This window comes from Macaca thibetana, chromosome 11 (assembly GCF_024542745.1).
Source record: "Macaca thibetana thibetana isolate TM-01 chromosome 11, ASM2454274v1, whole genome shotgun sequence".
Classification (NCBI taxonomy): Eukaryota; Metazoa; Chordata; class Mammalia; order Primates; family Cercopithecidae; genus Macaca; species Macaca thibetana.
This window is the reverse complement of record NC_065588.1, coordinates 60,879,056-60,902,527: the sequence shown is the minus strand read 5'-3', so window position 1 is coordinate 60,902,527 and position 23,472 is coordinate 60,879,056. Positions and strand designations below refer to the sequence as shown.

The 23,472-nt window shown below is 42.3% G+C and overlaps 1 protein-coding gene across 1 annotated transcript in view; it reads left to right on the top strand.

Moving 5' to 3' along the window:
* The window catches only part of GNS (glucosamine (N-acetyl)-6-sulfatase), a 45,550-nt gene extending 22,733 nt beyond the window's left edge, over positions 1-22,817 (top strand). The window contains exons 10-14 of the mRNA XM_050748422.1: positions 7,600-7,701; positions 13,211-13,318; positions 14,623-14,733; positions 16,154-16,314; positions 19,387-22,817. Of these exons, the coding sequence (XP_050604379.1) occupies positions 7,600-7,701; positions 13,211-13,318; positions 14,623-14,733; positions 16,154-16,314; positions 19,387-19,465 (561 nt within the window). The 3' untranslated portion in view covers positions 19,466-22,817. The remainder of the gene's footprint in view (positions 1-7,599; positions 7,702-13,210; positions 13,319-14,622; positions 14,734-16,153; positions 16,315-19,386) is intronic.
* The last annotated feature ends 655 nt before the right edge of the window (positions 22,818-23,472 follow it).

Genomic DNA, 23,472 nt, shown 5'->3' with positions numbered 1-23,472 from the left:
CTGTGGACAGGTAGGCATTTGGCCTGAGAAAATAAGGTGTTTCCTCCTGAGAGAAGATTGGGTTCGGTTCCTCTTCCCACTAGGGCTGAGCGGCAGAAGAGCTTTTAAATGGAAATAGTGATTCCTTTTTTTTTCCCCTTAACTTCCCACTGCTCTCTATATCTGTATTTTCACCCCACATGTACATGTCCCATTAGGATGCGTAGCTTTCCTTTGTCTTTTGAGACTGGATCTTTGTTCTGGAGCAGTGACTCTCAAAAGAGGGTGTGCATCAAGATTGCCCTCCAAAACTGAAGAAGAAAAATGCTGCGTGCTTGGGCAATATCCAGAAAGAGTGTAATTGACTCACTTGGTCTGGAATAGGGACCCAGCATCTGCCTTTTTCCTTTTCGAAGTTTACAGGTGATTCTGAGAGGCAGCCTGGTTTGGGGCCCACTGCCTTGTAGAGCAGAGCTCCTCTGGCTTTTCTGTGAATCCCCTGGGGATCTGGTTAAAATGCAGATTTCTGCTTCTCCATTTCTGACCAGCTCCTGGGTGATGTCTGCTGCTGGCCTGACCTCGCTTTGAGTATAAGGCTATCGAAAACATGTCTTCTAGGAATTAGTCTTTCCCTGTGCCGGGCTTTTCCTTATGAATGCTTTGTTGCTTTCTTGGTTCTCTCCCTAGAACTGTCATAATACGCCACATTGTTCTGTTGTCATTCCCATTCGGTTTCAGTGTCTTTTTCCAAACATGGTACCTAATGCTGAGGCACTTTGTTCCTAGCAGTCATGAGGACCTTCATCCTCATCCAAAATACTGTCCTCCAACACTCAGGAGAAAAGAATTGACAGGCTCCGCCAGCTATGTCTTCTCTCCTTTCTGATATCCCAATTTCAATGTCAGTCCCAGTTCTGAGAGACCAAAGAAGATGAACAAATACACACTTTAAGCTGAAATTGCTAAGTGGGTTTTTAAATGGGCCAGACTTTCTGGGTATATTGGGTACTTTAATTTTGGAGCTTGATATTTACTTGTTTAAAATGTCTATTTTTCACTTATTTCCTTTTACAACACTCTTGATGGAGTTCTGTTAAAATTCTTTTGGAAGGTAAAATGGCCTTCATAATTACCTTTTGTGTTTTTCCTTTAAGACCCATGTTCCTAAAGCTAGTCACTTTTCCCTACAAATTTCAGTGCCTTCTAAACAGGCTCCCTCTTTCAAAGGAGATAAGCAAGTTTGGAAGACCATTAAATCTTACAAGTGTTTTCTCGAGGTTGTTGTTTGGAACTGATTGAGGAGACCATGTCAGCAGCCATGTTCTGTTTTTAGGAGCAGGGCTACCTCAGCCCACGTGGGAAGGAGGCTGAATGAGATCATAGTGAAATGTGTCGGCCAGCTGCCTGTGGAAAAAATTGTTCCTTTTTTTCTTTAAGTTAACATTGCCATCTAAATGTTAAAAATCAGAAACTTCACCTTCTCTAAGCAATCTAAATGAAGTCTGGTTCCTGAGAAGCCATTTCAACAATGTAGCTAACATGTATTGTTTAGTATGGGATAGGTGCTATTCTAAGTGTATTGCCTGATTCAACTCACTCAATCCTCACAGTTGATGAGATAGAGGTGCTGTTATCCCTATTTTGCAGATGAGGAAAACGGAAGCAGAGAAGTTGTTTGCTGAAGATCACATAGCTAAAAAGCAGCAGAGCCCTGCATTTGAACTGGGGCAGTCTGGCTCCAAAGTCTGTATACTTAACCATTACATTATAGCTCAGTCAACAAGTATTTATTATCTTCTTTGCCAGTGCAGTACACCAAGGAGCCTTGCACATGGCAAGGAGCAATCAAACAAAATCAGTTTTGTTGTTGTTGGTTTTTTTTGTTTTTTTTTTTTTGAGATGGAGCCTCGCTCTGTTGCCCAGGCTAGAGTGCAGTGGCACGATCTCTGCTCACTGCAAGCTCCGCCTCCTGGGTTCACGCCATTCTCCTGCCTCAGCCTCCCTACTAGCTGGGACTATAGGTGCCCACCACCATGCCTGGCTAATTTTTTTTTTTTTTTTAAGTAGAGATGGGGTCTCAATCTCCTGACCTTGTGATCTGCCTGCCTTCTCCTCCCAAAGTGCTGGGATTGCAGACATGAGCCACCGCACCTGGCCACAAGATCAGTTCTTAAATCCCTGTGTCAGGGAGCACAAGATATTTAAGCTACAGTGGTCAGTGAAAGCCTCTGAGGCATTTGAGCAGACGTGGATGTTGAGAAGGATTTAGCCATGCAGAGATCTGTGGGAATAGTGTCCTGAGCAGTACGGTAAATGCAAAGGCTCAGATGTAAGGATAAGCTAGGCTTGTTTAAGAGACAGAAGGTAGCAGTTGTATTGAACTCCTTGTACTTCCTAAGTGGACCTTCTCTCTCACCTCCTGGCCTTTGTACAAGTGACTGCTCCTTCTTTCTGCAATGCCCATCTCGCACCCCCTTCAGCTGGCCAAGTTAATTGTCCTTTAGGGCTTTGGATTAGGGCTCCCTCTGGGAAGTTGCTTCATACTTCTGCTCCCACATGGGGTAGATGCCCTTCCTATATGTTCCCAGCTGGCCTCACACTTGTCACACCCTATTGAGTTTGTCTTTTTTAGTCTAGGATGTCCTAGAAAAGAGGAACTATCTAAACTTAAAATATCCATCCCCTAACATATACTGGGGAACATCCACATTAGTTGAATGGATTTTTGCCAAGGTTGCAAAGTAAGTGGCAGATCAGGGACTGAAAGTTAAGTCTGTGCATTCTCAGAACCCATGTGTTTGTACATTGCTGCATTGACAGGTATACTTTGAGAAGCATGAAATGCCCCAGCTTTCCCCTGGCACAGGGAATGTCAGAGATGATGGGTGATGTATCATGTGTTGGCAGCACAGTTGACTCAGTACCAGCCGTTCTGTGTGAGTGGCACCGGCTTGTGAGTTGGGCATAATGAGCTGTCAGCAGCCTCGACAGCCAGATCAGTGCACATTTAACTGACTGGTGGACTTAGCTGCGTGTTCGCTATGCGGGAGAACTGGGACAAGGTCGTATGTATAGATGTCAAAGATTGGCTATTGACGTTTTCTCCTCTGACTGGTTTAGCTTTGGTGGTAGAAGTTCTGCAAAAGGAATTCTAGAAAGGAAAAGGTTAGTAGGAAAACTAGAATGATACAGCATGGTCCCAGGGAAATAGAAGTGAACTGGGAGTCAGGAAGACCACCTATTGGCTTTGGACAAAATCAGCCTTGGTTCCCCTAGTTTTGTGAAAGTAAGAGGATGTTAAGCCTCCATTATCAAGTGGAACCCACCTTCTTCCTTGTCAGGAAAACTGGAACTGAGGGGCAAGTCCAGCTGAAGCAACCAAGATAATGGGATTCTGCACTTTCTCATGCAGTTACAGTGCTTTTCACTAAGTGAATTTGGGGTGCTTCCTGGTGTGCTTGGAGCCTTTTCTTTGATAACTACAGAAATTCAACATCAGGGTTTGGGTGTCTGTTTGGAAACCTGATGTGTTCTGAGAGCCCATTGCCATCTTGTTCTTTTCAGTAATTATGCAACAGTGTCATTCTTTCAGAGCAAGAGTAAGCAGGTTCTATGCGTGATACCCCTTGATTTAAGCCCCAGGAGTGTTTGTTTATTTGTTTGTTTGTTTGTTTTGAGACAGAGTCTTGCTCTGTAACTTAGGCTGGAGCGCGGTGGCATAATCTTGGCTCACTGCATCCTCCGCCTCCCAGGCTCAGGTGATCATCCTACCTCAGCCTTCTGAGTAGCTGGGACTATAGGCACACACCACCATGCCCAGCTAATTTTTGTTTTGTGTGTGTTTTTTGTTTTGTTTTGTTTTGTTTTGTTTTGTAGAGATGGAGTTTCATTACGTTGCCCAGGCTGTTCTGGAACACTGGGCTCAAGCAATCAGCCCTCCTCCCCTCATTACAGGCATGAGCCGCCACAGCCAGTCTACCCCAGGGTTTTCTAGGGACTTTCATTGGATTAGGATATTTATATACTTGATTGCTAAGAACACTCTCAACCTGAGAGAGTGTGATTTATCAAATAATTTATTTTTTTGGCTGGGCACAGTGGCTCATGCCTGTAATCCTAGCACTTTGGGAGGACAAGACAGGTAGATCACCTGAGGTCAAGAATTCGAGACCAGTCTGGCCAACATGGTGAAACCTCGTCTTGACTAAAAATACAAAAATTAGGCTGGACACGGTGGCTCACGCCTGTAATCCCAGCACTTTGGGAGGCCAAGGCGGGTGGATCATGAGGTCAGGAGATCGAGACCATCCTGACTAACATGGTGAAACCTCATCTCCACTAAAAATACAAAAAATTTAGCCAGGCTTGGTGACAGGCGCCTGTAGTCTCAGCTACGCGGGAGGCTGAGGCAGGAGAACGGCATGAACCCGGGATGTGGAGCTTGTGGTGAGCTGAGATCGTGCCACTGCACTCCAGCCTGGGCGACAGAGCGAGACTCTGTCTCAAAAAAAAAACCAACAAAACAAAAAACAAAAACATAAGCCAGGTGCGGTGGCGGGTGCCTGTAATCCCAACTACTTGGGAGGTTGAAGCAAGAGTATTGCTTGAACCCAGGAGGCGGAGGTTGCAATGAGCCGAGATCTCACCATTGCACTCCATCTTGGGCAACAGAGCAAAAAATCTGTCTCAAAAAATATATTTTTGGTCTTGTCAAAGCTTTTTCTGTTCCAATCCGTAAATGAATTTTTTGTTTATTTGAGATAGGCACTCTCTCACCCAGGTTGGAATGTGGTGGCTCAAACATGGCTCACTGCAGCCTTGGCCTCCTGAGCTCAAGTGATCCTCCTGCCTTGGCCTCCCAAAGTGCTGGGATTACCAGCGAGAGCCACTGTGCTCAGCCCATAAATGAATTTTTAAATTTTTACTAGACAAAAGCAATACCCTGAAACTAATGTTTATCAAAGTCATCACATTGATGGGTGAATCCATCCAAATTCTTGGTTATATAAAAACCAGAGGTAGGTGTAATTCTTTTTAACTCTTCATTCATACTTGCTGTTCGCTAGAAGTCTCCCATCTCCTGATATAGTATGCTAATTTTGAGACTGTCTGCTTATTCAGATAACATTTTAGAAGAGGAGGCAGTTTATCCATTATATTTAGGGGAGTGTGATAATTATAGATTTCTAGGGAGAAGGAGTCCTGGAATGACTTGTGCTTACGGTACTTGTGCTGAATCTTAGTGACTTTGGATTTATACTGGATCTTACCCCTTTCTCTCCAGAGAGCAAAATGCCATTAGAAAGAGCCTCGGCTGGGTGCAGTGGCTCACACCTGTAATCCCAGCACTTGGGGAGGCCAAGGCAGGCGGATCACTTGAATTCAGAAATTTGAGACCAGCCCGGGCAGCGTGGCAGAAACCCCATCTCTGCTAAAAATTAATAATACAAAAATTAGCTGGGCGTCATGGTGTGCACCTGTAGTCCCAGTTGCTCTGGATGCTGAGGCAGGAGGATCAGTTGAATCTGGGAGGTCAGGGACACAGTGAGCTGTGATTGTGCCACTGCACTCCAGCTTGGGTGACAGAATGAGACCCTGTCTCAAACAACAAAACAAAAAGAAAGCTTCCCCCCACCTCACCAAAAAAGGAGCAAGCCTCCCATTATACAGGTGTTGGCTCTTGCAATTTTTGGTGAGATGACAGTCACCATTTTATATCTCTGTGGGTTTTTTGATGTTTCCTCTTTTCTTTTAAAACTGCCTTGAACATCATAGTATCTGAGGAATTGGCTTCACCTCATTCATGTTACAGGCGTCACTGAAGATCTGCTAGTCACACTTCAGGGTCTGTAGATGGCTTGTTGTCTTGATCTCATTCTGGAGATGGTGTCTCTCTTTGACCCTCCTTTCCTCCTGTGACCTCTTCCATATTGACACTCACACTTGATGACTGTTTTCCAAGCTGCTCCGTTTGCCTGGGGGATTTGGAACCTGGAAAGTTATCTGTAGCAGTGGGTCTTGTATCATCCCTGGAGACATCGTTTTTTGTGTGTGAGGTTTTTCCCTCACTGAGTAACACATGGATTGCCTTTCTCCTAAAGTGTCTGCCTCTGGGCGGTAATTCCTAACAGCTGCAGAGTTAGACTAATTGATTCAGAGCCAGGATATTTATCACTCTGCCCTCTAAGAGCTGTCCTAGCCATCAGGAAACCTGGCCCCTGATAATATTCTGAACATTTTTTTGCCTTTCCTATCTGTACTTTTGGTTTTGTTTTCAAATTAATAGTTGCAGGGCTGGGATGTTTTTGTTTTGTTTTACTTCCCTGTTTGGCCTCTCCTAAGATGATCTAAGTGTTCTCAACAGTTTTGAAGACTGTTATTTCCTGTCAGTAAGTGATGGCTTTTCCAGTTATAAGCTGGTAACTTTGCTCCAGCCACTCTTGTGTTTCATTTCTTCACCTATAAACACTGTGTCCACGGACTGCGATGAGGAATAAATGAGAATAAACGTCAAATACCTGGCACAGTAAACTGTAGTTCCCAGTTTTTCTCATTTCCTCTTTGTTTCCCCTGATGGAGTGTTTTAGCGCTTGAAGATTTTTCTAGCGCGTGACCAAGTGACTTCTATGCTTACGTTCTGTCTAGGCCTGCACTGTCCACTTGTGGCTGTTGAGCACTTGAAATGTGGATAGTCCAAATGGAGATGAGTTATTATTGTGAAATACCAGATTTCAAAGACTTGGTTCACAAAAAGTTAAATCTCATCGACTTTTAAAAAAATATTGTTTACATGTTGAAATATTAATATTCAGATATTTTTATAGGAGGTTAAATGAAATGTATACAGTTTTACCTGTTTTAATGTGGTTATTGGACAATTTTTAATTGCATGTGGGGTCCCTTTTATATTTCTGTTAGGCTACTCTGGATTAGGCCCTGTAGAGGTGTTGTCTGCAGAAGGAAAATAGTCTGATAACCAAGGGAATAAGTCAAAGCATAAATACAGGACAATGCCTTTAGTTTCTAGAATGTTTAAAAACATCTAAGTTTTTTGCTCTTAAAAAATCTTGTATTGCTATATTTTTGGAATAAATTTTCTGCAGCCTTCACAGCCTGTTGCAAACATATTTTGGCAGTGTTGTCCCTTTGAGAAGCTATAAAAAGAGCTAATAGTTCTCATTGGTGGCAAACATTCCATTTTTGAGGTCTTCCAAAATGTCTGGAGTTCATTTGAAGTCAAATTTAGTTAATCTGAATAATCAAGTTGTAAGACACTTCGTATAAAATAATTAGACCAACATTTTTCTCATGATTCACAGCAAACTCAAAGCAGTTCCAAAGGAGTTTTCAAAAAAACATTTTGATCAATAACAGAATGGGTAGAATAAATATGTCACTTCCCCAGGGGATATACTATTATACAAGCCTTGTAAGACTTTATATTTTGTTGTAAGTTATTATAGTTATATTTGAATCCATAAAACAGACCAAAGCATGGGCTGTATAAAAGGTAAGTGTTGTTGTCTCATGGGTGGGGTGGGGGGAAGAGAACTTTAGTATAGATAGAAAAGGAAAATGAGACCAGCTATGTTTTAGATTGTTTTTCCCTCTTTTGCATAGATGCTGGTTGCCAACATTGACTTGGGTCCTACTGTTTTGGACATTGCTGGCTATGACCTAAATAAGACACAGATGGATGGGATGTCCTTTTTGCCCATTTTGGTAAGTATAGAGCCCTCAATCAGGCCTGAGCCAAGACCACAATAAATTCTGGGTTGTGTAAAGACTTAAAAATTTAAACATTAAATAATAAATTTGGGGGGCAGAAAAATCTTGTGGCGGGAAGGAGTTTTCTAAAATAAAAAATTAGACCACATGTGAAATTTAGAGTTCTGTTTCCTCCCCTCTTTTGCTCTCCTCCAAGAATACCCACCATAAATAAAGAGAGGTGACAGGTTGGGAACACATTGGCAGCATATGTAAAAAGAGTCATTAGTCCAAATATATGAGTTCTTAACAAAGATTAATATCCCAGTGGGAAAATGGGCAAAAAAAGTGGCTAATCAACTTGTAGAAGAATTAAAAATGGCAAAACAAATGCAAAAAGATTACTTCAGGGCTAATCACAGAAATGCTTAGCTGAAGGAGACCTCTATCTGTGAACTGGCAAAGATTTTTAAAACACCCAAGATTTTAGAAGTCTGAGAATTTGGAAAGTACTTTATATACTTTTCATACAAGTATAATCAGTATAACCTGTCAGAAGGTTAGTTTAATAAGACATACCACTTCAGAGTACACACGTCAAAAACAGACAAGTTAACTTCTGCCTGTCTGGTGAGTGAAATGTGGCATTTGGTCTTACTGTGCATCTGTTTGTTTAATAATGAGGTGAATTATTTTTTAACAGCTTAATTCCCATACCATACAATTCACTCATTTAAAGTGTTGGCTGGGCGCGGTGGCTCACGCCTGTAATCCCAACACTTTGGGAGGCCAAAGGTGGGTGGATCACCTGGGGTCAGGAGTTCAAGACCATCCTGGCCAAAATGGTGAACCCCTGTCTCTACTAAAAATACAAAAAAGCTGGGCATGTTTGCAGGCACCTGTAATCCCAGCTACTCGGGAGGCTGAGGCAGGAGAATCACTTGAATCCAGGAGGTGGAGGTTGCAGTGAGTGGAAATCGCGCCATTGCGCTCCAGCCTGGGCAACAAGAGTGAAACTCCATTTCAAAATTAAAATCATTTTTTAGGTGTCCAATTCAATAGTTGTTGGTATAGTCACAACCATCATCATCATCTAAGAGCATTTTCATCACCCTAAACCCCCAGACACAGTAGTCACTCTAATAGGAGAAAACTGGAAATCCACATATCTAGTAGAGAATTGATTAAACTGTGGTGCAGGGAATTGATTAGATCTGTTGCTTCCATTCTCACCACGAATCTACTTTATGTCTGTATAGAATTGTCTGCTCTGAACTTTTCATATAAATGAAATTACATAACGTGGCCTCTTGTAACTGCTTTTTTCACTGAGCATAGTGTTTTCAAGGATCATATCATTGTAACGTGTGTCAGTACCTTATTCTGTTTTAGTGCCAAATAACCTTCTGTGTGTGAATGTATCACATTTTGCTTATCCATTCATCAGATAATTTGGGCTGTTTCCACTCTTTGGCTATTATGAACAATGCAGTTGTGATGTTTTTGTTTGTTTTTGAGATAGTCTTGCGCTATCACCGAGGCTGGAGCGAAGTGTTGCTGATCACAGCTCACTGCAGCCTCAGTCTCCCAGGCTCAGAGGATCCTCCCACCACAGCCCCCCCAAGTAGCTGGGACTACAGTGGCTGGCTGCCACATCTGGCTAATTTTTTTTTTTTTTTTTTAATTTTTAGCAGAAATGAGGTCTTCCTACATTGCTCAGGCTGGTCTCGAACTCCTGGGCTCAAGAGATTCTCACATGTTTTCCAAGAAGATTTTAAGGGGAAAAAAAAAAATCCTCCCCCTTCAGCCTCCAAAAGTGCTGGGATTATGGGTGTGAGCCAACACTTGCTATTATCTGTCTTTGTGATTATTGTAGTAGGTGTGAAGTGGTATCTCATTGTGGTTTTGATTTGTATTTCCCTGCTGACTATTGATGGTTAGCATTTCATCATGTGTTTGTCAGCCATTTGTATATCTTCTTTGGAGATGTGTTCATATTTGGATCCTTTGTCCGTTTTTTTTTTTTTTTTTTTTTAATTGTGTTACTGATCAGGGAATCACTTTTCATTTGTGCCTTTTTGTGTTTCTTCCCTTGAGAAATGCCTCTGCATTTTTGTGTATCATAGTCTCCTTTTATGACTTGTCTTTTCCATATATTAAGATATGGGAGCCAGGTGCAATGGCTCACGCCTGTAATCCCAACAATTTGAGAGGCCAAGGCAGGCTGATCTCTTGAGTCCAGGAGTTCAAGACCAGCCTGGGCAACATGGCAAGACCCAGTCTCTACAAAAAATGCAGAAAATTAGCCAGGCATGATGGTGTGCATCTGTAGTCCCAACTACTCAGAAGGCTGAGGTAGCAGGATTGTTTGAGCCAAGGAGGTGGAGGTTGTAGTGAGCAGAGATGGTACCACTGCACTCCAGGAATTGAATGTATATATTGTTTCTTTTAATGTTTAGTGTCCTTTGTATATTTATAAAGATGCTTCTAAACTTTGAAGCCAGAAAGCTATTCTCCTGTATTTTCCTCTGAAACTTTTGTAGCTCTGCCTCTTACATCCAAGTCCTTGATGTATCTAAAATTTCTTTTCTTGTAAGGTATGAGTCAAGGATTCAGTTTCTCTTTTTTTTTTTTTTTTTTTTTTTTTTTTGCTCTATAGATACTTAGTTGTCTTTTTTGCTCCATGGATCCATCTATCCCTGTGCCAATATCATTTTGTGTTATAAAGCTGTGCAACTAAATCTCGATTTGCATAGGCATACCTCTCTGCTTATTGTTCTCATGGGGATCCTAGCCCCTGTCTTCCACATAAACTTTAGAATCGGCTTTTCAGATTACCTGAAAAACGTTGGCTTTTGGTTGGAATTGCATTTAAGCTATAGATCAGTTAGAGGAAATTTTACATCTTTTAACTTTTCATACAAGTCTTATACTTTGTACCTTATTAAGTTTTTTTCTAATTAGAAAAAAAAACTGATTCACTCTAGGGGTAAAAATCCTTATGCTGTGTATAATTTCTCTGCACAGTTCTCAAAGTGCCACTTAAGACTTGGTTCTTTTCCTTGTTCATGTTTTGTTTTTGGAGGTTATTCCGATGAAATACTGATGTATTAGAACAGTTAATTAGCCATGTGTGGCTACTTATTTAAATTAAAAATGAAATTCAGTTCTTCGGTTGCACTAGCCGCACATCATGTGCTCAGTAGCCATCATATTGAACAGCAGAGATGGAGAACGTGTCAGCCAGCAAGTTCTGCTGGACTAGCAGTTGGCAGACTACAACCTGTGGGCCAAATCTAGCCCACCCCGGTGTCTGTAAATAAAGTTATATCAGAACACAGCCACGCTCATTCATTTATGTATTGTTGATGGCTGCTTCCCTGCTACCTGAGTGGCAGGGAACTGTATAGCCAGGAGCCTAAATATTTACTCTGTGGCCTTTTACAAAAAAAGTTTAACAACCCCTACAGACCGTGAGTCTCAGACTTGGTCAGACATCAGAATCACTCGGAAACTAAAATACTAATGTCTGTGCCTCACCCTTAGAGATTCTGATTTAATTGGCATGAGATAGAATCCCTTGGGATTTTTCAAGTTTCCCTGGTGATTTTTAATATGCAGCAAAGTTCAGGAACCACTGATCTAGGCTTCTCAGATGCTTTTTTCTCCCCTGGACACTGACATTCAAGGGTGGGATTTTGAAGTTCACTCAATTCTGACAGTTCACTCAATTCCACCTTCCAGCTTCACGGCTCAGGTTTGGCAGCATGAGCTTTTTTTTTTTTTTTTTTTTTTTTTTTTCCTCTCGTTTTCCAAGACAGTCTTGCTCTGTTGCCTAGGCTGGGGTGCAGTGGTGCCATCTCGGCTCACCACAACCTCTGCCGCCTGGGTTCAAGCAATCATTCTGCCTCAGCCTCCCAAGTAGCTGGGACCACAGGTGTACGCCACCATGCCCAGCTAGTTTTTTGGTATTTTTTAGTAGAGACGGTGTTTCACCATGTTGGCCAGGTTAGTCTCGAACTCCTGACCTCAGGTGATCTGCCCACCTCGGCCTCACAAAGTGCTGGGATTACAGGCGTGAGCCACCGCGCCCAGCCAGCGTGAGCTTTTTAAGTCTCCAGCGAGTCATGATTTCTGAAATCCTGAGCCGCACAGGATTGTTCAAGTTTCATTGTAGAACAGTAAGTTAGGAAATAATTGCTATCTCTAACTCCCCCTTTTCAGGTGGCTGCGGCATTCAAGGCCTTGCACAAGCTGTTACCCATTCCCCACTGTACTCACCCATGTTTAGCATTCTTTAGAGCAGTGATTCTCAAGCAGGCATTCCCTAGAATTGCCGGTGGGACTTGCTGAAACCCAGGTTGCTGTCTACCTATGTTAGGAACTAAGAATTTTCATTTGTAACAAGTTTCCAGGTGATGCTGCTTGTCCTGGGAACCACACTTTAAGGACCACTTTTTTAGAGCAGTGCTTCTCAGTTTTTTACTATGCATGGAAGTCACCAAGAGGTCTTACTAAAATGTAGGCTTTGGCTTGTTAGAGCTAGAGTAGGACCCGAGATTCTGCGTTTCACCAAGCTGCCAACCAGACTTTGACCATTTTAAGAGCAGCTTCTAACCTGGTCTTCCTGTCTTTGCATATCTCCATTCTGTCTCTAGATTCTGCCACTAAGCTTACTTTTCTAAATCACTGCCTTGATTGTGTTACCTCCCTGCTCAAAAACCTCCTATTGTTTCTAGGACAAGCCTGGGCAGCATGATGTTCAGGGCCTTATCCTGTGTGGTACCAGCCTGCCTCTCCACCCTCACTGTGCACTGCTTCCTTGTCTGAAACCTGGGTTTCAGGAAGCCACACATCTAAGTGGTCTGCGTTCAACCTATATTCATGCTCTTTGAATCTAAAACTTGTTCCTATTCCTAGATTCTTTCTCCTTTCACCATTTGTGTCTTAAACTTGCTCCTTTCAAATGCTGCCACTTCTTTCCTTCCACACCATGGAAGGTGCATTGAAGAGTGAGTGAATTAATGTACTATACCTTCATTCTGACCATCAAGAGGTGCTTTGAACCTGTTACAGTCCTTTGCACACAAGTCTGTGGAATATTTCCTTATTGTCCTTGTTTCTATTAGGTTATAAGTTCCTTAGTCTCAGCTTAAAACAGTTCTTACATAGAGCATATGACAGTATTATTTATTTTAGTCTGGACTTTCAGCAACTTGCACTGTAACTTTGATTCTTGCTTAGCTACCTTGTCAGGTTCCATTGCTGACCTGATTCATGGAAGTAGCCTTGGAAAGGAACTATTACATTTTCAAAGCATTTGACCATCACTTGTAAAGGCCCTTAAGTACCAAAGATGCTGCTCAGTAGCTTTCATGTGCACCTGTTTTAGTCATTCCCTTCAGTTACTGAATGAACAGTCCAATTACTTTTGACTCCCAAGTCCCCTTTAGCAGTCAATTACTTTGTGATCTTTATCATAGTCTATGTGCCTCACAGAAACTCCACTTACTCTTCTATCTAGAGAGGTGCCAGTAACTTGACCTGGCGATCAGATGTCCTGGTGGAATACCAAGGAGAAGGCCGTAACGTCACTGACCCAACATGCCCTTCCCTGAGTCCTGGCGTATCTGTGAGTAATAGCTTGAATTGACTTAGACAGATTTCTCACTGACAACGTGGCAAGGTGCTGGTTTCCATGTGTCAAGTATTGAAATCTTTCATCTGAGTCCTCTTCATTTGTCACTGACTGTGAGTGGTTAGTAGATGGACAAAGGTAAATCCAGTGATCTTGGAAATGATGCTGCCGACCTGTCATCAGAATGTGCACTGTTAATTCTTCCAATTTATGTAGCAAGTGCATGTATCCACCCATGTTCTTATCAATTCCTCTTCCCTGTTTTTCTACCCCTTCCAATAACAGTACCAGTTTTTTTAATTAGGGATGTTACTGAGGCATGAAGTAGAGAGATGTGGTTCCTGCCTGTAACCATGCCATTACGAGTGCCTACATTGGCGGCAGCCAGCCAGGTCACAAAGAGGGGAACAGCCATGTTGGCCTCACTCTTTGGCCTCACTCTGGAGAAGGGAAAATCGGCTTCCATTTGGAGTTGATTGATTCTTCTAACACCAAAGTGTTACAGTGTAATAAACCAACCAAAAGTACAATAACAGATCATATGGTAGACAGAAGTTAGATTTAAGTTGTACTTGGTGATAAAAACACTCATAAATAACTTAACCTGCAAATGACTCCACAAAATTCATTTTAGCCTTCTGCAACTTTTTAGGGTGATAATTCCTAGTAGCTCTTAGAAATGAGTCATTTGGGCCGGGTGCTGTGGATCACGCCTGGTAATCCTAGCACTTTGGGAGGCCAAGGCGGGTGGATCACCTGAGGTCAGGAGTTCGAGACCAGCCTGGCCAACATGCCAAAACCCCATCTCTACTACAAATACAAAAATTAGCCAGGTGTGGTGGTGCATGCCTGTGCTGCTCAGGAGGCTGAGGCAGGAGAATCACTTGAACCCAGGAGGTGGAGGTTGCAGTGAGCCGAGATCACACCATTGCACTTCTGCCTGCGTGATGGGAGTGAGACTCTATCTCAGAAAAAAAAAAGAGTCATTTGAGTTGATTTCTTCTCCTTGCCAACCCATACATTTTACAGGTGCCCATTATAAGTAATTCTTGTCAAGAGTTTAGCAGACAAGGATGGCAACAGTCTACAAATGGAACAACCCATATACCTTGATCAGGTTAGCCAAAGGAACAAAGCCTCACATCTATTTTTGAGTTACTGGCTTCTCCATGGAAGGTTTTCTAATTGCTGTCAAATTGCATGTCTGGCACGAGCCAAGCTGATTGCCCTTCTAGGCAACTAGGTATTTGTTACTATGCAACAACTGTCTTCATTTAAATTTTGAAATATCCCTACAGCAATGTTTCCCAGACTGTGTATGTGAAGATGCTTATAACAATACCTATGCCTGTGTGAGGACAATGTCAGCGTTGTGGAATTTGCAGTATTGCGAGTTTGATGACCAGGAGGTAAGAGGGACTTCTGCCTGCACTTCCCCCACTGCTTTCTTGCTGGTGCTTTGTTGGCTGGACTTGGTGGCATAAGATAGCAATTCCAAGGCTGCTCCCTAGGGAAGAGGTTGTGTTTCTTATCTGTGCTTCACTTTAGGTTTCCTTCCGTTGTAAGGCCATGTCTCACTTCTCTAATCTTTCTGGAGTTCTCTCCATTCCTACCACCACCCAAATACATACTTTAAATGCACAGTTCATGTTTTCAGAATGATAAATGCTTAGTCTGTTAGCTTCCCTCGTAGTTTGGAGTGAAAGAACTTTCACTTTTAAGTGAAGTCAACTTCACTTGAGTTGGAGTGTTTCCTAGAAAGCTTACCAGCACCTGGTGTATTCAGAAACTCCTGTTCCCACCACAGCATAATCCACTGCTGCTCCAGTAGATTAGAGTAGGGGTCAGAGGCCCAGGAGTCCATCCATGGAAGAAGGTGGTTTTTGGCCAACACAGTTTGGTGTGGATTTATCTGAAGGATCCCATGGACTCTAGTCCCTTGTGGTTTCTTACTGTTTATCAGCATATGCTTACCTGCCCCATCTGGCAACCCTCATCTGACCATCTGGAACGGATGCCCATCTGTGTTTCTCAGAAATGGACTCATTCTCCACTCCATTTGCAGCTGATAAGCACTTTGGACAAGCAAGAGAGCTTCCCTCAAACTCAGTTCCTGTTCCCTGCTCCCCATGATGTTTATCAATTCGATAACTATTTTATAAGTGATAGTGTGAGGGCAGCTACCTGAAACCATTATAGGCAAAATTTCCTACCATCTTTCTAGCCTAACATTTGACTCCAATTTGGAGAACAGCATACAGATTATAGAGGGAAAAGTACTGCGTTAGACCTGTCTTATTTTAGAAATAATAATTAGTACTGTGTCCTTCCCCAGTATATACACAACTACTTTTTAAAATAGGAAAACTTAACATTTGTATAACACAGGCAAGAGTACTTTCATATCCATTCCCATTTGAACTTCACAATTCTAGGGCAAAAATCACCTTTAAATGTTTGCTCTTGCTTTAGTAACTTTATTGCCAAGTCTTGTTTCTGAGACCTTGCCATTGGAAGCTCCTGCCTTCTGTTCTGTTTTAATTACAGAAGATAATGCATTTCTTCCCCATACCCCTTCTTGCCTCTGCCTGAAGGCACACAGGCTGTGTGGCTGGAGACCTGAAGCAACTGAACCCCCAGAACAGATGCTCCCTCATCTCAAGGAAGCAGTGAGCTCTTTGAGGATCTCGAGACCAGATTGAGAGTCTCCAGGGCCTTGATTTTTTTATCTACCTCCTCCCTTCCCATTTAGAAATAAATCACATTAAGAGTATTTCTTCACAGCTAACCCTTGCTCTTTTCTTTCCTCCATTCTTTCGTGTCCTCTAGGTGTTTGTAGAAGTCTATAATCTGACTGCAGACCCAGACCAAATCACTAACATTGCTAAAAGCATAGACCCAGAGCTTTTAGGAAAGATGAACTATCGGTTAATGATGTTACAGTCCTGTTCTGGGCCGACCTGTCGCACTCCAGGGGTTTTTGACCCCAGGTAAGTTTCCTTTCTCTTCATTTACTTGGCCAAGTTTTTTCTAGTAGTCATGCTGTTCTTGAAGGCAAAGGGAGCCCTTTTTGCTGTGAGATGATGATGATTCTGCTTTGGAGAGAATACTGTGTTCTTAGTGCACCAGCCTGTTGTGCTGGGAAAATAAGCTTTTGAAACTTTTGTTCTCCACTGCCAGTTGGTGCTTTAGCCAGAGGTACAGCCCTGCTCCCCACCAAACACGGGGTTCTTCTTTTCCTGCTGTGATTATTGTCATGGTACTTGATTGCACTGGTGACACTTGGGGCTTCTTTAAGTAAGCTGCGACCCACTGCTGCCCTGTTCCCTAGAGCTTCCGAGAGTATATGTCTTCATTTCATTTCTCAGAAACCCCTACTACAGAAACTTGAATGTTTGCTGGTGAATTTAAGATATTAAACACACAATGAAAATAGAAGGTATAAACTCAGGTGTTGAAATATATAAGCCCACTGCACGATATGGAGGTATAAAGGATGTTTAGCTATCACCTGTTAAGTCAGATTTGTTCCCCACACTGTCCCTCTTAGTAAGTTTTCAGCAGTAACACTGGGTGTCAGTGTTACTGGGTGGAGCTGCTGGTGGCAGGAAGCTTGTTATTTATCTTTTCCTTGAAGATCATGAAGTTTAAAAATCAAACTTTCCCTGGGAAAGGAATATTTTAGTTCTTACCTTCAGAATGTAGGAGAGGGAAGAATGATGTCCTAAGTTGATGGAAAGTTATCACTTAATTTTTTTAGCCATCTTTGTACTAAATTTTATCTTTAGTCCAAATTAGAGACAAATGAATGTGAATGAGTAGAAAAACTCGATGATAGACTATTCATTGTTTGCTTTTAAATAATGTATATAATGCCAAAGTGGCAGGGACACCAGTAAACTAAAACCAGATACCAATATAAGGAGATAATACTTATCATTATTTTATATCACTTAAACGAAATAACTGTTTTTATATGGATAATCCCATTAATACAATAAGAATGGTCATGGATTTTGACCACCCGCTTTGGTCTTTCCTCTAAGTTAGTGAAATAGGTCCTAGCTTGGTACGAGTTACCTGAAATAGGAAGTCCAGTCCCGAAAATAAAAGCACAAGACTTCCAGTTTACATGTGCTGACTTTGCAATTTCCAACAGTTACTTAGCTCAGAGTGTCCTTTTAAACCAAATTAAGTTAGATGTCAATAGCAGTTAATGCTTTTTAACCATATACTCTCTGGCTGACTCTGTGAACTTAAAGCCAGCATCTGACTAAATCTTAAATGGAGGGTCAAGGAACTGGACCTCTTGGATTATGATGTGTGGCCAAACAGTCCCTGACCAGGCCACTGCTAGGACATGGACCTGCCTGGCTGGTTGGCCAGTGCAAGGTGGATGCAGCCAGCTGTCTGTTTCTTCTGAACATCTGGCTCTAAGTGTTAGAATTCATAGAATTTTCATACAGCCCTTAGAGCCCAAAAAGTAAATTTCAAATGAGGAAATTGAGCTTGCAGTTGTGATTTGCCCAAGGGTCACCCTATAAGGAAGTGAATACATTATTTCCTAAGCAAGTTTTGTTTGGTTTTTAACTGCAACAAATTGTCTTCCTCACATTTTAGAAGTTTATAACTAAAGTTCTAGATGCTGGCTTTGCTGATGTTAGCCTGGACGACTTAAACCTAATCTGATTTTCCATTTTAAATACCTTAGCCCTTATTATTCCTTTCCTATCAAACATTTGGGCCTGTTGAGTCCTCCAAGATGGGGTCATCAGATGTTGTGAGCCCAATCTATCCCCACCTGCTGGAACACAGCCTCACACATTCTTTTACCTGGTTTTGGCTGCTTGTGTGCTTCAGCAGCAAAGGAGAATGGTTGGGACAGAGACTGTATGGCTCCCATACCCTAAAACATTTATTATCTGGCCCTTTACAAAAAATGTTGGTCAATTGCTGTTCTAAAATGCAGTAGTCCCACGCTTATCCACAGAGGATCTATTCCAGAACCCACAGTGGATGCATGAAGCCCCAAGGATAGTGCCAGGCCCAGTTGCCATCAGTCAGAAGATGTTTCCATTCGTGTCTTCTACCATCAAATTTTATGCCTTTTCCATCTTAACTAAGCTTTTGTCATGCACTGTGGCCCTAACTTTTGCAGTTTAAGGTGTGGCAGCCAAACTAGAATTCTTTTTTCCTTCTTCATGATTTCACAGATAGAAGATTCATTCTTGGCTGGGCACAGTGGCTCACATTTGTAATCCCAGCACTTTGGGAGACCAAGGCATGCAGATCACATGAGCCCAGGAGTTCTAGACCAGCCTGGGCAACATGGTGAAACTGTCTCTGCAGAAAAAAACAACACAAAAATTAGCCAGGTGTGGCCATGCCTATGTTCCTAGCTATTCTGGAGGCTAAGGCAGGAGAATCACTTGAGCCTGAGAGGTGGAGGTTGCATTGAGCTGAGACTGTGCCACTGCACTCCAGCCTGGGCGACAGACTGTGACTCTGTCCCCCTGACAACCCTCCCACCAAAAATGACTCATGCTTATGGTGAGTCTGCTGTAGGTCTTAGCAGTCTCACTGTACGATTTTTTCTTTCCTTATTAAGTCAAGAGCATTCACTTTTTCACTTAAGAGAATCACTTTATGGCTTCTCTTTGGCATTTCTGAATTGGCAGCACCACTACTCTTGTGGTTTGGAACCATTATTAAATAAAATAAGGGTGACTTGAACACAAGCACTATAATAATGCAACAATTGATCCACCCCTACTCCCTCAAAAGAAAAAAATCTCAAATCTTGCTGCCTTCTGACACCTTTCAGGATTAACCTACTTGTTTTTCTCCTCTTGACTTGCACTGTGTGACTTTGTGTGTGCTGACTGGTGATGAAAATGTTCGGAACTGTCGAGGGCTCACGTTTTGTACCATAGACTTTCTCACTAGAGTCCCTTCTGGTGATTTGTTTCTTTTACACCAATTCGTGCTATCCTTTCCACTGAATAATATTCTGAGTGAGAAACTAGCGAGAGCTAATGTTACATTTGGTTTTTCCTCCCCAGATACAGGTTTGACCCCCGCCTCATGTTCAGCAACCGCGGCAGTGTCAGGACTCGAAGATTTTCCAAACATCTTCTGTAGCGACCTCACACAGCCTCTGCAGATGGATCCCTGCACGCCTCTTTCTGATGAAGTGATTGTAGTAGGTGTCTGTAGCTAGTCTTCAAGACCACACCTGGAAGAGTTTCTGGACTGGCTTTAAGTCCCGTTTGAAAAAGCAGCCCAGTCGGCTGACTTCCTCGTGCAATGTGTTAAACTGTGAACTCTGCCCATGTGTCAGGAGTGGCTGTCTCTGGTCTCTTCCTTCAGCTGATAAGGACACTCCTGAGGTCTTTGCTCTCACCATATTCTTTTTGTCCTGGGGCCACAGTTCTTGATTATTCCTCATGTGGTTAAAGTCTGAATTTGTAAATCCATTCAGATAAATGGCAGTACTTTAGGGGACACACACACACACACACACACACAGATACACAGATACACCTTTTGATATATAAGCTTGACCTAAAATCAAAGGACCTGTGTAGCATTTCAGATTGAGCACTTCACTATCAAAAATACTAACATCACATGGCTTGAAGAGTAACCATCAGAGCTGAATCATTCGAGTAAGAACAAGTACCATTGTGATAGAGAAGTAGAGATACATTTTTTTATGATGTTCATCACAGTGTGGTAAGGTTGCAAATTCAAAACATGTCACCCAAGCTCTGTTCATGTTTTTGGGAATTCTAGGCTGGTGCTGCACTGAAATAGAGCAGTAAGCTTGTGATAAAGGCCAATTCCAGATAGCTCTTGAAGGTGATAGCCATCTACTTTCCAGTGGCTGCCAACCACAGGGAGTGCCGGTTAACCCTGGAAGGATTGAGCAAGGTCCCTTCTCTTGAGACTCCCCTCTGAGATCTGAAAATAAAGTGGCTTAGAAACATCAGCAGGGAAGAACTGCCAAGAGTTGGTGAGGGTTGTCTCTTATAGGGTGTTCTGAAGACAGGGCTCTTGAACAGACAGGTGGAAGGGCTATACCGGGGATAAAGGAAGGAAGTGCCTGTCCAGCAGGGAGCTTGAATTTCAGTTCCATGCATGAAGTCGTTGGCTCTAATCTGCATTTTTCTGCCTTTCTCTTCATTTGTTTCAAGATGGAAAATTTTCTTACAGTTGGTGCAAAGTATCAACTACTTTACCCTACCTTCTCCCCTTTTAGATGGGCTCTTCCTGAGTTTTGGAGTATTGTTAATTATCAGTATTCCCCCTGTCAAAATCAAATCTATTCAGGTTTCTTCACTGTTGAGAATATGTAAATTTTTTTATTTTTGGTGGGGGGTGACAGAGTCTCGCTATGTCACCCAGGCTGGAGTGCAATGGCATGATCTCAGCTCACTGCAACCTTTGCCTCCTGGGTTCAAGCGATTCTGTCTCAGCCTCCTGAGTAGCTGGGATTATAGGCACGCACCACTATGCCTGGCTAATTTTTTGTATTTTTAGTAGAGACGAAATTTCACCATGTTGGCCAGGCTGGTCTTGAACTCCTGACCTTGTGATCCACCCACCTTGGCCTCCCAGAGTGCTGGGATTATAGGCGTGAGCCACCACGCTTGGCCGAGAACACCTAAATTTTTATGTTTCTTGACTCAAAAACCAGTTCCATTTCTAATGTTTTCTTCACAAGAAGGCTAATTGGTGGTGAGACAGCAGGGGAGGAGGAAGAGCTGTGGTTTACAACTTGTTCAACTCAGGCAATAAGCGATTTTAGCTATATTTAAAGTCTTCTGTCCAGCTTTAAGCACTTTGTAAGACATGGCTGAAAGTAGCTTTTCTATCAGAATTGCAGATAGTCATATTGGGCTAATAGCCATTGGATTTATTCCTTTACCTCACATGATCCCAGCAACTGAGGTGGTATCTAGAGGTGAAATAGGCAAGTGAAATGGACACCTCTGCTGTGAATGTTTTAGAAGAGGAAATTCAAAAAATGTTGTAACTAAAAGCAAACTACATTGTTGAATATGGGTATTGGCTTTCTTTTTCACTTTGATTCTTAACATTATCAGTCAACTTCCACATTAATGAAAGTTGACCATAGTTATTTCCAAATAAAAAGAAACCAACTCTTACCAGGTCTTGGACTGTGATGTCATTCAGTTTTTTGCTGGTTATTTGCAGATTATTCAGTTTTATGCTGGTTTCTAAGAGCAGAACTCATAAGAGTGACATAGTCAGCTGCTGACGGCACCTCTGCCACGCCATTCTTACGCTCAGTTCAGTGGGTGAGCTTGCCTGGTGGGGTGTGGTGCGGCCCTGTCTCTACGCTCTTCTATTTTTGGTATATTTCCTGTCTAACCTTCAAGTAGCTTTCAATTCTGCTTTTTTTCTTGGACTGGCTCCATTCTGAATCTGTGCTAAAATCTTTCATAAAGAGACCTCAGTTGATAGCGTAACAGACTACACAATGCACTGATGTTTTCATAATGTTTTAGGGACCCACTGCAAGAAGCTTGCCTCCTCCTTTTAATTGTATTCATTTAGATTTTGATTTTCCATGTTAAGAAGGTGAGGTCCATGTTGGTGCCCTTCAGAATAGAGAACCCTATAAACATTAGGAATGAACAGAGGCCTTAGGAATGAATAGAGAGTTTGCCTTATACGATTTCCTGTTACAAAACTCTCCCTCTCATGCAAAGTAGGGAACACCTTTTGAGCATCTTTGGATTTGACAAACGGTGCTGTTGCAAACACTCTTTTTTTTTTTTTTTGGAGATGAAGTCTCGCTGTTGTCACCTGGGCTGGAGTGCAATGGCATGATCTCGCCTCACTGCAATTTCCACCTCCTGGGTTCCAGCAATTCTCCTGCCTCAGCCTCCCAAGTAGCTGAGATTACAGGTGCCCGCCACCATGCCTGGCTGATTTTTGTAACTTTAGTAGAGACGGGGTTTCACCATGTTGGCCAGGCTGATTGAACTCCTGACCTCAGGCGATTCACCCGCCTCGACCTCCCAAAGTGCTGGGACTACAGGTGTGAGCCACTGTGCCCGGCCCGCAAACACATTGTAATTGACAACAGTAGGGCTCTTGTACAAAATAGTCATGGTGGCCATGGAAGTTTTACCTTATTCTGTGAGAAGTGTTCTTAAACTTATTAAGTGTCTAAACTAAGGTTTAGTGCTTTTTTAAAGGAAAGTTGTCCCAGGATTCATACTAAAGAAAGCAAAAGTTATTTCAACTGATCCACCAGTGGAATTAGATGGGTAGAGTTAGGTTCTTGAGTTTTATCACCACTTAGTTCCCACTGAATTTTGTAACTTCCTGTGTTTGCATCCTCTGTTCCTATTCTGCCCTTGCTCTGTGTCATTTCAGTCATTTGACTTAGAAAGTGCCCTTCAAAAGGACCCTGTTCACTGCTGCACTTTTCAATGAATTAAAATTTATTTCTGTTCTAGTGGGAATGTGTCCTTTGTTTTAGTTCACAAATAGTAATTTTGACAAGATGCTTTCTTCTGATGCAGTTGGTTTTAATCACTCACCTAGTACTGGAAATGGGCTTTCTAGTCAGATCCTATAGTCTCTATCTGTATAGCTCTTACATACATGGCCCCTACTGATTGATAACCCCTGAATGAAGTACCATGTAGAAAATATTTCCTGACAAATCTTTGTGTATTTACAGCTTTGGAGAAAAAGTCTTACCTTGGCTGGCTTTGAAACAGACTAAGCTCGCCTTCAAAGGTGGTTTGCCATGTGATCCATTGCTCTAGATGAGGAATGACTTCTTACGGGGTCAGCAAACTTCTTAAAGGAATAGACGGCCAGTATTTTAGGCTGCCAGGCTATGTGGTCACTATCACAGCTACTTACCTTTGCTGTTGTAACACAAAGATAGCCATAGACAATAGATAAGTGTGTGACTGTGTTCCAATACAATTTTATTTTCAAAAACAAGTAGGTCATAATTTGCCAACCCCAGAGCTTATAGGTTGCCTCATATCTTAGCAATTCTGAAGACCACATAGAAAACAATGTTAGACACTCATAAAATTGCCAGATTACTATCAGAGAAACAGGTGATTTGGGCCGGGGCAATGGTTCACGCCTTT